Source organism: Takifugu flavidus, chromosome 17 (genome assembly GCF_003711565.1).
Source record: "Takifugu flavidus isolate HTHZ2018 chromosome 17, ASM371156v2, whole genome shotgun sequence".
In the NCBI taxonomy this organism is placed as follows: Eukaryota; Metazoa; Chordata; class Actinopteri; order Tetraodontiformes; family Tetraodontidae; genus Takifugu; species Takifugu flavidus.
The window spans coordinates 11,611,046-11,624,281 of NC_079536.1; the positions used below are offsets into that span (position 1 = coordinate 11,611,046).

Genomic DNA, 13,236 nt, shown 5'->3' on the forward strand with positions numbered 1-13,236 from the left:
CTCTGATTTACGAGCTCCATGACTTCACCTCAGTGATCTAATGTTTTTATTCCCGTTCATGTGCTTGAACCTCAACCTTCAGGTTGGGTATCTTTATTCTGGGAGAGCAACTGCAGCAACATCTTTGTCTTTTTGAAGTTTGTGTCCCTCAGTCACACAGAGACACTCTAACTAACCTCTGTGAGAGGACCTGGAGGTTCTTGCGGTCCATTTGATGTTGGACTCCAGAGGCAGGACCTCCAGGAGATCCTGAAGAGGATGCAGAAGTTGCTCCGTTCTATTATAATCAATGACCAGCCACGTTTCTCATGAAACAGGAAGTCACAGCCTCACTGAGTGTGTGGTGGTGCTGCTGCAGCCACACAATGGGTTCTGCAGAATACACCTCTCTGAGTCTGCGCTCCAGAGACTGGACCAGCAGAACTCTTCTCTTATTACCGCCTGATGAGCACTTAAACACATGAGCTTCACCTCTGGGAGCTACTTCAGGTACCAGAGGTCCCAGTGCAGCTCTGTGTAGCCTCGCACACCAAACCAGCAGTAGTAGTATTAGCAGCAGTAGCAGCAGCAGCAGCAGCAGTAGCAGCAGTAGTAGTAGTAGCAGTAGTAGCAGCAACAGTAGTAGTAGCAGCAGTAGTAGTAGCAACAGTAGTAGCAGCAACAGTAGTAGTAGCAGCAGCAGCAGTAGTAGCAGTAGTAGCAGTAGCAGTAGCAGCAGCAACAGTAGTAGTAGCAGCAGTAGAAGTAGCAACAGTAGTAGCAGCAGCAGTAGTAGTAGCAGCAGCAGTAGTAGCAGTAGTAGCAGCAGCAGCAGCAGCAGCAGTAGTAGCAGCAGCAGCAGTAGAAGTAGCAGCAGCAGTAGAAGTAGCAACAGTAGTAGCAGCAGCAGTAGTAGTAGCAGCAGCAGTAGTAGCAGTAGCAGCAGCAGCAACAGTAGTAGCAGCAGCAGTAGTAGTAGTAGTAGCAGCAGCAGCAGCAGTAGCAGCAGCAACAGTAGCAGCAGCAGCAGCAGTAGCAGCAGCAGCAGCAGTAGCAGCAGCAGTAGCAGTAGCAGCAGCAACAGTAGCAGCAGCAGCAGTAGAAGTAGCAGCAGCAACAGTAGTAGCAGCAGCAGTAGTAGTAGCAACAGTAGTAGCAGCAGCAGCAGCAGCAGTAGTAGTAGTAGTAGTAGCAGCAGCAGCAGCAGCAGTAGCAGTAGTAGCAGCAGCAGTAGTAGCAGCAGCAGCAACAGCAGTAGCAGCAGCAGTAGTAGTAGCAGCAGCAGTAGTAGCAGCAGCAACAGTAGCAGCAGTAGTAGCAGCAGTAGCAGCAGCAACAGTAGAAGTAGCAGCAGCAGTAGCAACAGCAGCAGCAGCAGTGTGTGTGTGTGTGTGGTGTGTGTGTGTGTGAGTGTGAGTGTGAGTGTGTGTGTGTGTGTGTGTGCGTGTGTGTGAGTGTGTGTGTGTGTGCGCGTGTGCGCGTGTGCGCGTGTGCGCGTGTGTGTGTGTGTGTGTGTGTGTGTGGTGTGTGTGTGTGTGTGTGTGTGTGTGTGTGTGTGTGTGTGTGTAGAGGCATCATGAGGATCATCTCATGACTTCCTGAAGGCTGAGCTCTGTGTGTGTGTCCCAGGGTTTAGCAGCTAAACTTTAGCTCGTGTGCCAGTGAAGCCTCTGCTGTATGAACAGTATGAACCTGTGTGTTTGTGGGCCAGTTCCACTTCCTGACACTATTTCCAATGGAAATCTCAGCCGTCAACCTCTTTCCCAGAAATGTAAAAAGAGTTTAAAAACCAGACTCGCATCAATCACCGAGTGGAGGGGAGCTGCAGGACGGGAGCTCGGAAAAAAGGGAAGCGGCGGGAAAGTCCCTGAATCCATCCTGAAGATTTCCTAAAGTTAAAGCAGTCATCTTTAGAGGGGAGGCTGACAGGGTCAGGATGGCAGTTATGGCTCCGGCCACTAGGGGTCCATATCAGTGTGCCGGCTTTGCTGCGTCCTTATAAAATACAACATATTTGCAGTCGTTCTCCGTCCGTGGTTAAATGTTGCTTTGCCCATTCCCCCTGTTGGTCTCTCCTCCCTCCGCTCGGAATCTGTGCCGACCTCATTTCTTTGTGCTTCTGGTTCCATTTTCGTCCCGGTTAACTGACGTCTCCCTCTCAGAGTGAGCAGCAGGCCCTCGCTTTAACCCAAGCAGCCTGTCAACGTCGACTATGAGACTAATCTGCACATTTCACAACAAAGTGATGAATAGAAACGCTTCGAGACCGACCTTCTGCCTTTCTTTGCACCCTTCAAACGCCGCTCTTATTCCTAATGCCTTAATTGCTGCACGTGCTCGGTGATTCTGCTCCAGATTCGCTGCATTATTTGACCGTAAAAGCTGGAAATAAAATCAAGCCTCTTCAAACCCCCAAACTCCTCAAATCCCCAAAGCCTCTTCAGCTAAAAGCCCAGTCGATTCCCCTCCTTCCTCTTTGTGAGCCATGATTCCTTCTGGCAGGTTCAGGACACACAAAGCTCCATTACACCCATGCGTATATGTAACAAGGCCAATGATGTGATGAAAGATGACATTCTGCACTCATATAGAGTTTCTCTCTCTCTCCCCACACCCTCTTGTTCAGGTTGGAATTATTTCCTTAGTATCTCATCTAATGTTGACATTTCAGACTTTCCTTCGGGTTTTCATGAAAGAAGGGTGGGTGGACCTCCGCTGCCCTTTGAGAAGGCATTTAAGTGGGCTGATCTAAGAGCCTACAAACAGCTTTGTTGTTTCTGTAAACAGAGGCTCAGTGATAAATCTGCCCACAATTGTTTCATTGCATTTGGACGCAACAGAAGTCGGGAAATTGGGACAGTGTGAGATGTTTGAGTTCCTACATGTGGCTTTGGCTGGCGAAACGAAGGAGTGGGAGATGGTGACGTTAATCCTGCGAGATCGCCCCTGCGTGTGGCAAATAAACACCAGCCGATCCTTTCAGTCACTGGGGATGGGGGGGGTTGGTGGGTTAGGAGGTCAGAGGGACACGGGAGGGAATGAAGTGGTCGGTCTGTTCGTTAAAACACTTCATCTGCTGTCCGCTGACGTGATTTAAAGGCAGTCCTGCCTCTTCGCTGGATTAGCTTCTGCTTTTATGATTAAGTGGAGGAATGTGCGAGAAGAATGCAGCTAAATTAATGGTCTCTCTCAGGCTGAGCTGCAGCTCACACACACACACACACACACACACACAACACACACACACACACACGCGCGTTTGCTTTTCCTCTTTTTTAATCCCCTTCCCAGCCATAAATAGACCCCACGCCAGACACAGAGGTCATTTGAGGACATTGAGCCTGTGATTAAAGACACTCCTGATCTGATGGACGTAACGTCGCCACGACTGTGTTGATGTAAGAAACTCTGCAGAGGTGTTAGGATGAGGTCAGGATCTGTTACTCCACGCTCCCCTCCCCAGCAGCGATGCTGCTGTGATGATTTGTGTTCAGTTTCTGTTGCCATCAGCCATATTTGCCACTGTAACTATTCTACCCTGCCTAAACTTCACACAGGAGCTCGTAGCCGTGGTAACCATGGCGCTGTTCTGGCACAGGTGCTCGCTCGGTAACATCGAGCACCTACTCTTGAATTAAGAAGCTGTGCTACTGGGAGGAAAAGTGTCATGCACAGCTCCTTTTGTGTCTTTACAGAACGTTTGTGGGACGGTATTTCCCATCCTGATGGTGTGTGTTTACGTCTCACCGTTGACTCTGTGTGTGTTTCCTGTCCACAGGCATGGCTGCAGCAGTACGGTTACCTGCCTTCCGTAGACCCCAGAATGTCAGTGCTGCGCTCGGCTCGAGTCATGCAGTCCGCTATCGCTGCCATGCAGCGCCGCTACGGCCTCAATGTCACGGGGACGCTGGACAGCAACACTATAGAGTGAGTCATGTGCATTTCCACCGCTTTGAAGACGCCGCGCGCGAACCGCTGCGTTCATCGCCAGGAACGTTTGAACATAAACTGTCTTTCAGAGGGATTTCTCATCATGGATTTATTTCTGAACTCCCCTGATTAAATAAGAGCCTAAAGAATGTTTGGCGCGGTCACATTTGCTTTTTTCATCACCCCGGTCTGCATTTCCAAGGCAGCCTGTCAGATCAAAGGGGGCACATTTGAAAATGATCTAAAGGGCATTTTACAAAGAGAAGACCTCCACTCTCAGATTAAAGACTGGGAAATGTCAAAGTATTAATATTAAGCAGAAGAGCTAAAAGTGTTCTCGCCTGCTCAGGCTGACCTTCAGCAGCTGAGCAGTGGAGCATTTAGATGTTTCTAAACTGAAAGTGAAGTTCAGGTAATCATTTCTGCCTCGGTTGTCATGGGTGTCATGCGCCTCCTGATCTGAAAACACAAGCGGCATCGTTACACGTGTGCTACAAGTGCAAGCTCCGATTTAGCCCTTTTTTCCCCGCTGTCCGAACCACACGTGCTTGTAAACGCTCACTGACCTTCACGTGCACCAACACTGAAACGCGCTGAATAGATGAAACCGACCGCCCAACTGCAACAGCAGTGCGGATGTCGACCACCAGCCGGACTGAAAGTGAGTAAAATGTGATCATCTGAACCTACGGCTGACTTTTCTCTCTCTCCATCTCTTTATTCTTGCTGCTCCGTGTTGCCGTAGCGATAACACGATAAGGTGAGAATTCTTCTGTTTGTAAAAAGTGAATTAAACTGTCGTGCTGGAGGGCTGGAGTGTGGCTCATTCATCCCAACATCCCTGAGTCACCAAACACATCAGCAGAAAAGTGTCTGCAGCGGCCAGAAAAGGAAACGCCGTTGACCTCGGCGTGAGTCCAGCAAACCAGAGCGGAGGGCCTCGGCGTTGACTCCTCCTCTGCTCTTCGCTGTAGGTGGATGAAGAAGCCCAGATGTGGAGTTCCTGACCAGATAGGAGGCGCCGCCAGATTCAGTGTCCGAAAACGCCGGTACGCTCTCACGGGACAAAGGTGGCACCATAAACACATCACGTACAGGTGGGTAGATGATCCAGCTCCACGTTATCTCCATAACCCACATGTCATGGCCAGAGAAGCCCCCCCCGTACACACACACACACACACACACACACACCAAATGAATCCAGAGTTAACACATTTCAGCAGTAGGTTGGATGAGCAGCAGCTGTGTCAAAGTCTCTTCTAGCTCAAATCCAAACAGTCCTACACGAAGTAGAAACCACACACGTGAACCACACGTGCACAAAGTAACTAATTCACAGGGTCATTAATCAAAAGGGTGCTACATGAGACATAAATGCTGCGGTTATATAATGTCTCAGAGTTACTTTAGTTGGGTCAGTAGCCCAGATTCTGTCGTCTTTTATTTATGCTGGACTGATGGTTTCCACCAGCTCCATATTTCATGGGACACTTCTTTAGAGGTGCACTTGTTTTATTATCGCTCTGCCCCATGAATAAATACATAAGCAGCATGAGTGTAATCCTGTGTTCAGTGACCCGGTGCAGAAATAAGACAGTATATCAGGCTGGCTGAGGCATCGCGGTGTTTCTGCCCCTTTAATTGACGCTGGGATTTAGTTTGGCATCGCCGATGCTTCTATCTGCCACGATTCAGATTTGAGAAAGTGGGCCGGCTCCACCCAAGGAGAAGGTAGGTGGGATTTCAGCGGGAGGAAAGTGAGGAGTGCAGGAGAAGCATCTGAGAGTGAGGAGATGAGGAAACCCCTGTGGAAAGCAGAAGGTGCTCTCAGATTAGGATTATGTAACAGGATGGGAGCAGCGTGTGTGTGTGTGTGTGAGGGAGAGAGACGTCTAAGATGGCTTTCCTGCAGCTTTCTAACTCAAACTGATGCAATGGATGTGGGACATTTATCAGAGAAGACGTCTCTGTTCAGGATTTCTAATTCCTCACCGTTGTTCAAGAGGATGCCGTCAGAATTCTGAGAGAACAACACATTTTAATGAATCGGCAAAGGAAGCAGTTTGATCACGATAAAGTTCCTGATTTCACATTAGAATTCAAACCCAGGTGCTAGTAGTTGTGTTGGGCGATTCTCAAATCTTCCATTCAGTTTTATATCCATCATCTCCCTTATTGTATCACGGTTCCACCACTGTTGACCCCTTTCTGCTCACAGTCTGATTGTGCCTTGAGCTTTTTCGGGCCATTTTTCTTTGTTCAGAATGTTCCTCACAATATAATAGCGCTAAAACAATTTAATAGCCATGGCTGTTGTTCACAAATGATCTGAAAGGCCTAAAAATCAGCGTTGAGCGAACAATAGCAATGCTTTGTTGTCCCGGGTGCCTGCTGACGTCCATCCTGGCCTGCAGGGTTTGTCCTCTGGGGAAGCGCTAATCAGCTTCAGTGTCCCCACTGTTCACCTGCTTCCTCACCACCTCACAGCCTGACCTTTTCCCCACTTGTCACCTTGAACTCATCCCTTTCTTTGTCTTTTGTGTCCTGCTAGAAGTTGAACAGACTGACGTGCACTTAAAAATCAGACGTGCGATAAAACGGCGTGCTGTGAATTCTCAACAATAAGAGAGCCCAAACCTTCAGGTGGCTCCGTCCAGCCTCTTAAAGCCTGCTGACGACTGCATTCGGGGGTGATTGAGTCTCCGTTTTAGCAGCTTTAGGCCTTTTCATTTAACACCCACTGATTGTTTTTGTTGGGCCTCAGCGCTCACATCTGCAGTGACAGGCTGGCGTCTTTAGCTGTCATCGCTCCTGCAGGCAGAGCTTTCGCTTCCAAACAATACATCACGGTTTTGTAATAACCTTTCAGTGTCTAGCAGAACTTGTGAGAGCGCGTAATTAAAGAAAACTCATCTTTGCTGAAGTGGAAATTAGCTGTCAGCAAGTCTTTAAGCGGGACGCAGCGTGTGGTGGGGCCGCAGCAATTATGCCCGAAATGAACGGCGCATATCACTCTGTCGCCGCCCGGATTTCATCCGTAATCCGTGTTTTCCTTTTCACATTATTAAAATCCTCTGTGAAAATGGAATCTATCAAGAAAGGGATTAATCTGTTTTAAAATAGGTCCTGCAGCAGCCCATCCATCATTCAGGTCAAATTAGCAACAGCCTGAGAGGAACTCTGATAATATTTCTTCCTGCGGTCCAAAAAGAGACACTGAAGAAATTCAGAGCAATAAAAGAGAATCAAACGTTGTCAACTGTCTTTCAGGAGTGAGAAGCCAAATTCTAATGAAGCGTGACACTGGACTATTTTTAGAGGGAATAATTTGCAGGGAGCTTTTTCTGACTGCCTGCGCCAGGCTGGAGCTCTCAGCAGGCAGTGGGCTGTTGATAATCCTTAATTATAAAATCAGCTCCGGAGGCAGAAGTTGCCCCCATCCTCTCCACACCTGCAGCCGGGGGAAGCTGACAGGACAGGCTCAGATCTCTGCAAGCGTCGCATCTACCTGTCGGCCGGCGGGCAGGGCGAGCACGGCGGGCAGGGCGAGCACGGCAACGGCCCCGTCCAGGGAAGCAGCGAGAGATTGTGCTGGTTAATTGGCGGTTCCGGGTACCAAACTGACCGTCTTGTCATGTGGCCGACACAACAGATTCTCCCAGATCCAGATTTTCCTCTGCAAGCACATCTTAACGCGCTGGTTTCTTTGCAGCATAAAGAACGTCACACCCAAAGTCGGTGCTGAAGAGACCCACGACGCCATACGGCGGGCTTTCGACGTGTGGCAGAATGTGACCCCCCTGCGGTTTGAGGCTGTGCCGTACAGCGAGCTGGAGCGGAGCAAAACCGACGTGGACATCACCATCATCTTCGCATCGGGCTTTCACGGCGACAGCTCTCCCTTTGATGGCGAGGGCGGCTTTCTGGCGCACGCCTACTTTCCAGGGCCGGGAATAGGAGGAGACACACACTTTGATTCAGATGAGCCGTGGACGCTGGGAAACCCCAACCATGACGGTAAGCATCTGTTAATATTCACCAGCGATGGCGGCTGATGGGAGCGCAGAGCCGAGCTGTTTCAGATGTTACACATGAAGTCGGCGTCTGATCCGCACACAGAACATCGGAGATCCTTTTGTCTTTCGGGATCAAACTGGGATCCAGCCCCACCTAAAACGTGTCAAATATGCTCTTCAGCAAATTGATGAACGCAAAGCTGAACATAAACGGTTCAGAACCGTTTTTGGGGCAGCGACAATTAAGCCGCTTTAACAGAATCCCGACTGTGGGAATATATATTTGCAAAAAAAAAAAAAAGCAATGAAAATATTCATTAGCTTCCCACTCGCCACCGACGTGTGATTATCTGAGGAGGCTGCGGGGTTTGAAGCGTCGAGCAGCTCTGAGCCGCGCGGCAGCAAAACACCACCATGAGTGTGAGGCTGCGCTGTGCACGGGAAAATGGGAGTGTGAAGAGCCCACAGCTCATGATAGAGCAGTTAAGCTGCTGCTCCGAACAAATTTGTTCCTCAAATACATTAGAACAGAAAAGAATAGAATATTTGATGTTATTATGCGTGGCGTCTGTAACCGTTGTGTTGATCGGCTCGGTAATGGAGCCGTCTTGGTGAAGTCATGGAAAACGGCTGCTTGACATCCCAGAAACGAGGGAAGCAACTGTGGATTCATCTGCTCTCATTAGAGCGGAGATATTGTCCGTGCTGCTGTCCTGTGCGTGTGATGTAATGCCTGCTGGATATGGTCCCCGGCATGTGTTGAATCTTTCACCGCGTCTCTCAGCAAACCTCGCAGCCGCTCGCTCGTATCTGTGCTGGCAGGCCATCCGATCTGGCTCCGCGGTGACCTTCAGCTCGTGCCCCCTGCTGGGTCGTTGCCCTCGGAGCTTTGCAGCTTGTCGGGCTGCGTGTAAGCCTTCAGCTGGGTCTTTTGTCTCAATAGTGTGAGTTGCATGTTGAACAGCTGTGTTGTCTTTCGGCGTTGCGGCGCGACAGGCGGCTCGCGTGTCTGCACGTGCGCGCGCGCTCGGTGAAAGCCAGCAGCCCGGCGACCTCTGAACTGGGGCTGCGCTCACTGCACACAAGGACAATTTTAGTGACGGGATTATAAATTTAAGGGCTCCTCCCCTTCGTCCGCGCTGGCTGTCGTGAGCTCGATGGTGAACATCTGACCTGTTACAGCAGATGACATCACGTGCTGGTGTCCCCTGTGTGGATGGACGCTGCATGTAAATGCTATTGCTACTAATTAAGATGTGCATTCACTTAAACTCAGAATGCGCAATATTATTGCATGTATGAAGTGATGTTATATGAAATGCATTGTTTCTTAAACACAAGTGTAGCAGGTGAAGTAAAACCCACAGAGAGTGACGGACAGCGGCTCCAGCTCGTAAATGGCAACCTTGCCGGGTGTGTAGCGTTGTCTTAGATCTGTGGCTCCTTGATTGGGTCCGTGTTTATTTGACTGGTGATAACAGGAAATTAAAGGGAGTGTTGGGGTATTTACATTTCTGGGAGTGTACATGTGAGGCTGCAACATCAAAGTCCGCCTGAAGTCCCCAGTCCTCTGATTAAAAACACATGGAACGGCAAAGGAAAATAACTGGAAGGGATGGAGTTAACGTAACGCTGACTGGAAGGAAGAGTATAAAGAGAGAATGGGAGACTGTCTCTAGACAAATACCGGAGGTTGAAGAGCTCACAAGAGACAGACGCAGAGGGGGAGAGAGTGTAGTGAGAGAGAGAAAAACATTTGAAAAGAAGGAGAGACGAGTAGGAGCTGTTGAGCACTTTGAGTCCGAAATAGAATTGAGGAACTCGCTGCTGAAGACTGAATTTTAAGTAGGAGTGAAGAGGCTTTTAGCAGGCTTAGATAATATGCTGTGACAGGCTTTATTTCAAGCTTTTGAAGATGCCGAGCGGTCAAACTAACAGGGATCGCTCATGCAACCATTGAAGTAATGTCGGAATAATAACGAGCTTTGCTTTTGTGTCTCTTCTGTTAAAGCCACACGTGTACACGCGCGATCCCGCAAATTCCTCGGGAGAAGCAGCTGCTGTCATTAAAAGCTCCGTCCCTCGGTACCAGGTTAGCATCCTGCTGCAACCCACACCTCTGTGGAAGCATCCCATAATGCATGCTCTCTGTTCAGCAGGAGTCCTGAGTGTTGGCACGCAGGTTTTGTTTTGAGCTGAGAATATCTCCAGCTCATCTCACTCCTCTATCTGTCCTGCAAATATCAGGTCTTCTGTCCTCCGTGTCCACGTTGACCCCCAAAGGACCTGCAGAGTAACAATAAAGTAGCATCTCGTGCATCTGTGCTGGTCATTTTACCCACACGTGTGCAGGTTTTGCATCTAAAACATGTTGTTGGTTCACTCTGATGGCTCCGCCTTCATCACCGTGGAGACGGGGCTCTGTCCACCCCACTGCCCCTGTCTGGATCTAACCAACCCACTCCCTCCCCAGGATGATTTCTTTCTCTTGGATGATGAAACGCTAAAGGATTAGCTGACGTCCGCGTGGAGATAAAGACCGACGGTCACGCGTTCTGGTCCTCACAGTCTCGGCCGTTTAGCCTGCATCAAGACTGCAGCCTTTGGGGTCACGGGATAACGTGAAAGTTACATCCGCTGGGGTTGTTTTTGTCTTACATTAGGTCGGGGAGACTGATCTGGCTCGAGGTTTCTTCCTGTTAAAGGCGAGGTTGGCTGTTGAAATGAAGATCCTTTGAAATGAATCCTCATTGGGGGGAAAAAAGCCAATATAATGCAGGAATCACCAACATCAAGACCTCGTTGGGGCCTCGTTGTTTTGTTTCTTGGGCTGCACTCGTTTCTTTAACTCATCCTAATTCAGTACCCATAGGCAGCATCAGAAAGTATCATGAACAGCTCTGACATGAAACAGTGAGCGTTAGAAAGGACTCCGAAGCCTTTTAGAAGGATGCATGGAGACGGCGATCAGCTGATATCCCCACTGAGAGTACAGCATCCCCCAGGACAAAACAGAGATAAGTAGTCCTGGAGCCCCGGCTGCCCTACATCACTAGACTGCAGCTTTAGAGACTGATGGATGGATGAACAGCCAGGAGAGATCGATGGATGGGGGGATGGAGACATGCATGAGAGAATAAACTAAAAACATAATAGGTTGTGATGGGGGAAGGGCAGAGGTCTGTCAGAAAGGCCGTCGAGGACACGAAGAATAATAGGTTTGGATGAATCGTGCAGGAAGTGGAGGGATATGAACAGGAATAGGTGGGGAAATCTCTGGAGCTGAAGATTGAGATGATTAGATTCACTTTGTTGCCTGTGTGTGAGAGAGAGAGCAGAAACTCTGCCTCTGGGAGCTGGGGCCACAGTTTTATTTGCAGGGTTTCTAAGGAGAACTAGAGTACAGGAGTACAGACGGTTTACAGGGAGAATGGAGGCAGAGATGCTGGAGCGGGTAGACCGCAGGAGAGGCAACATGAAGAGGGGTTGAGGTGTGCAGGAGCATATGGTGTCCTTGCTGGGCTATTTTTAGGCCGCTCCTACTGGGTGATGAGGAGGAAGCAGTCGACTGTCGCTTCCACGCCGCTTTCTTCGGGTCCCCTCATGTCACTTTGGCATTGACCGTCTTCATTCATGTCAGTGGGTTTATGGGGACCGATGCCGGGTGCACCATGTCGACCCTTCGTTTTAGCTCACGGAGGGAGGGAGAACTCTGCACACCAATGAGCCTCCTGACACTTTGGAATAGCTCCTTTTCCTCTGCAGCAACTTTTTTCATTAACCCAGAAAACGTCAGTAAGTTTCCAGCGAAATTACCCTGGAAAAAGATTGGACGCCATTCTCTGCGTCCTCTCGCCTCAGTCTTTGTACCCCCGCCCCCCCCAAATCTGATGCCTTCTCTCTACCTCAAATGGACAGAATCTGTAGCATCTTTCCTTCCACAACAGGAGGTGTTTATGTCACTAGAAGCAAACATCTGGGAGCGTCCTGAGGAACCGGAGCGATGCTGGTTTAGAAGCCTTTTAGCGTGGGTTCAGGCTGAAAACACACACATTTGTGGGGTCTTTATGCTGACCTGGGAAAAACTCTGCTCGACCCTAACCAACAATTCTTCAAACCAAGAGTCTGCACGCTGAACTTTTATGATTAAGAGGTGATTGGACCCCACGGCGTTGGTAAAATCACTTTCAGGTCCTTACAAAGTGCCTGAGCTCTCCCTCATTTACTGTTAGAGAATATCCATGAAACCTGTTTTAACCTCGGCTCGGTGGAGGTTTACAGGGTCTGAAGGGTGAGAAGGCAGCACATTCTCATGCTGCATGCATCTTTTCCCAATGAAAAACTGCATTTCTCCTCTGCAGGCTGTGTTTCTCTCCCAGATACCACATCTGGCCCACAGCACAATTATGTCGGGAACCACAAAGACAATATCATATTTCAATCTTAGGCAGCTTTCTGGTGTATAGCATGCACTCAGATGTTATAACAAAGCCCAGAACACTTTGAAACAGCTGGAGTGCCAATTAAACTCTGCAGGCAGAACTCCCCTGCTCTTTTGACACACTTAGCAAAGGTCAGCCCTCGTGTCGTCATTCTTCATTAATTTTAATGTTACTCTCAAATGCAAAATGGACTGTGAAAACAGGACCTTTCTAGATAGGTAGAGTGTGTGTGTGTGTGTGTGTGTGTGTGTGTGTGTGCGTGTGTGTGTGTGTGTTTCATAACTGAACTGTTGCCCATAGTTATTTATTTTTTCACTGGAACTTCATCTGAACCATGAAATCCATGTTAATTAATGTTCTGAGAGGGATGAAAAATACATGCGGGTCATGTTTTCACCCATTAATTAGTTTCACTCTGCACTTTGCAGAGAGTGGAACTTGCACGCGGGGAGCAACCAGGTCGCCGGTCGTTAGAGATGACTGTCAATACTCACATTCATACCCAAGCAGATTTATTTTCTGTACTTCCATAATCATTTTCCCCTGATTTAGCAGCGTAAACGATTTAGCACGTTTACATTTAGTGATTACACTGGCTAATAATCACCCACATATGGATTGTTTGGAGGGCCGGATAGGCTGTAAACGTTGAAGTTTGATAATAATAAATCAAACGTTGGCTTTGCGTTGGACTTTGCATCGAGGATTTCAGTCTGTTTTTGTATTTTCACCTAAAAACTCAACTCCAGAGACGGAACGCAGAGCAATCACTATTTGTTTCTGCTCGGCAGGCTGCCACTAGAAATAGATGGCCGCCTACTGTCGACAACATTAACTTCCACGTGGGCGGTTGTGCTGTTTTCCAC

General features: G+C 48.9%; 1 protein-coding gene across 2 annotated transcripts in view; it reads left to right on the top strand.

Annotated features, from left to right (window-relative positions):
- LOC130513438 (matrix metalloproteinase-16-like) overlaps nt 1-13,236 on the top strand; it is a 35,948-nt gene that overhangs the window by 6,151 nt on the left and 16,561 nt on the right. The window contains exons 2-5 of one of the 2 annotated variants that reach the window (XM_057012178.1): nt 3,758-3,906; nt 4,655-4,669; nt 4,884-5,006; nt 7,625-7,929. In XM_057012178.1, coding sequence (XP_056868158.1) covers nt 3,758-3,906; nt 4,655-4,669; nt 4,884-5,006; nt 7,625-7,929 — 592 coding nt within the window. The remainder of the gene's footprint in view (nt 1-3,757; nt 3,907-4,654; nt 4,670-4,883; nt 5,007-7,624; nt 7,930-13,236) is intronic. The other variant, XM_057012179.1, reaches the window with a different exon arrangement.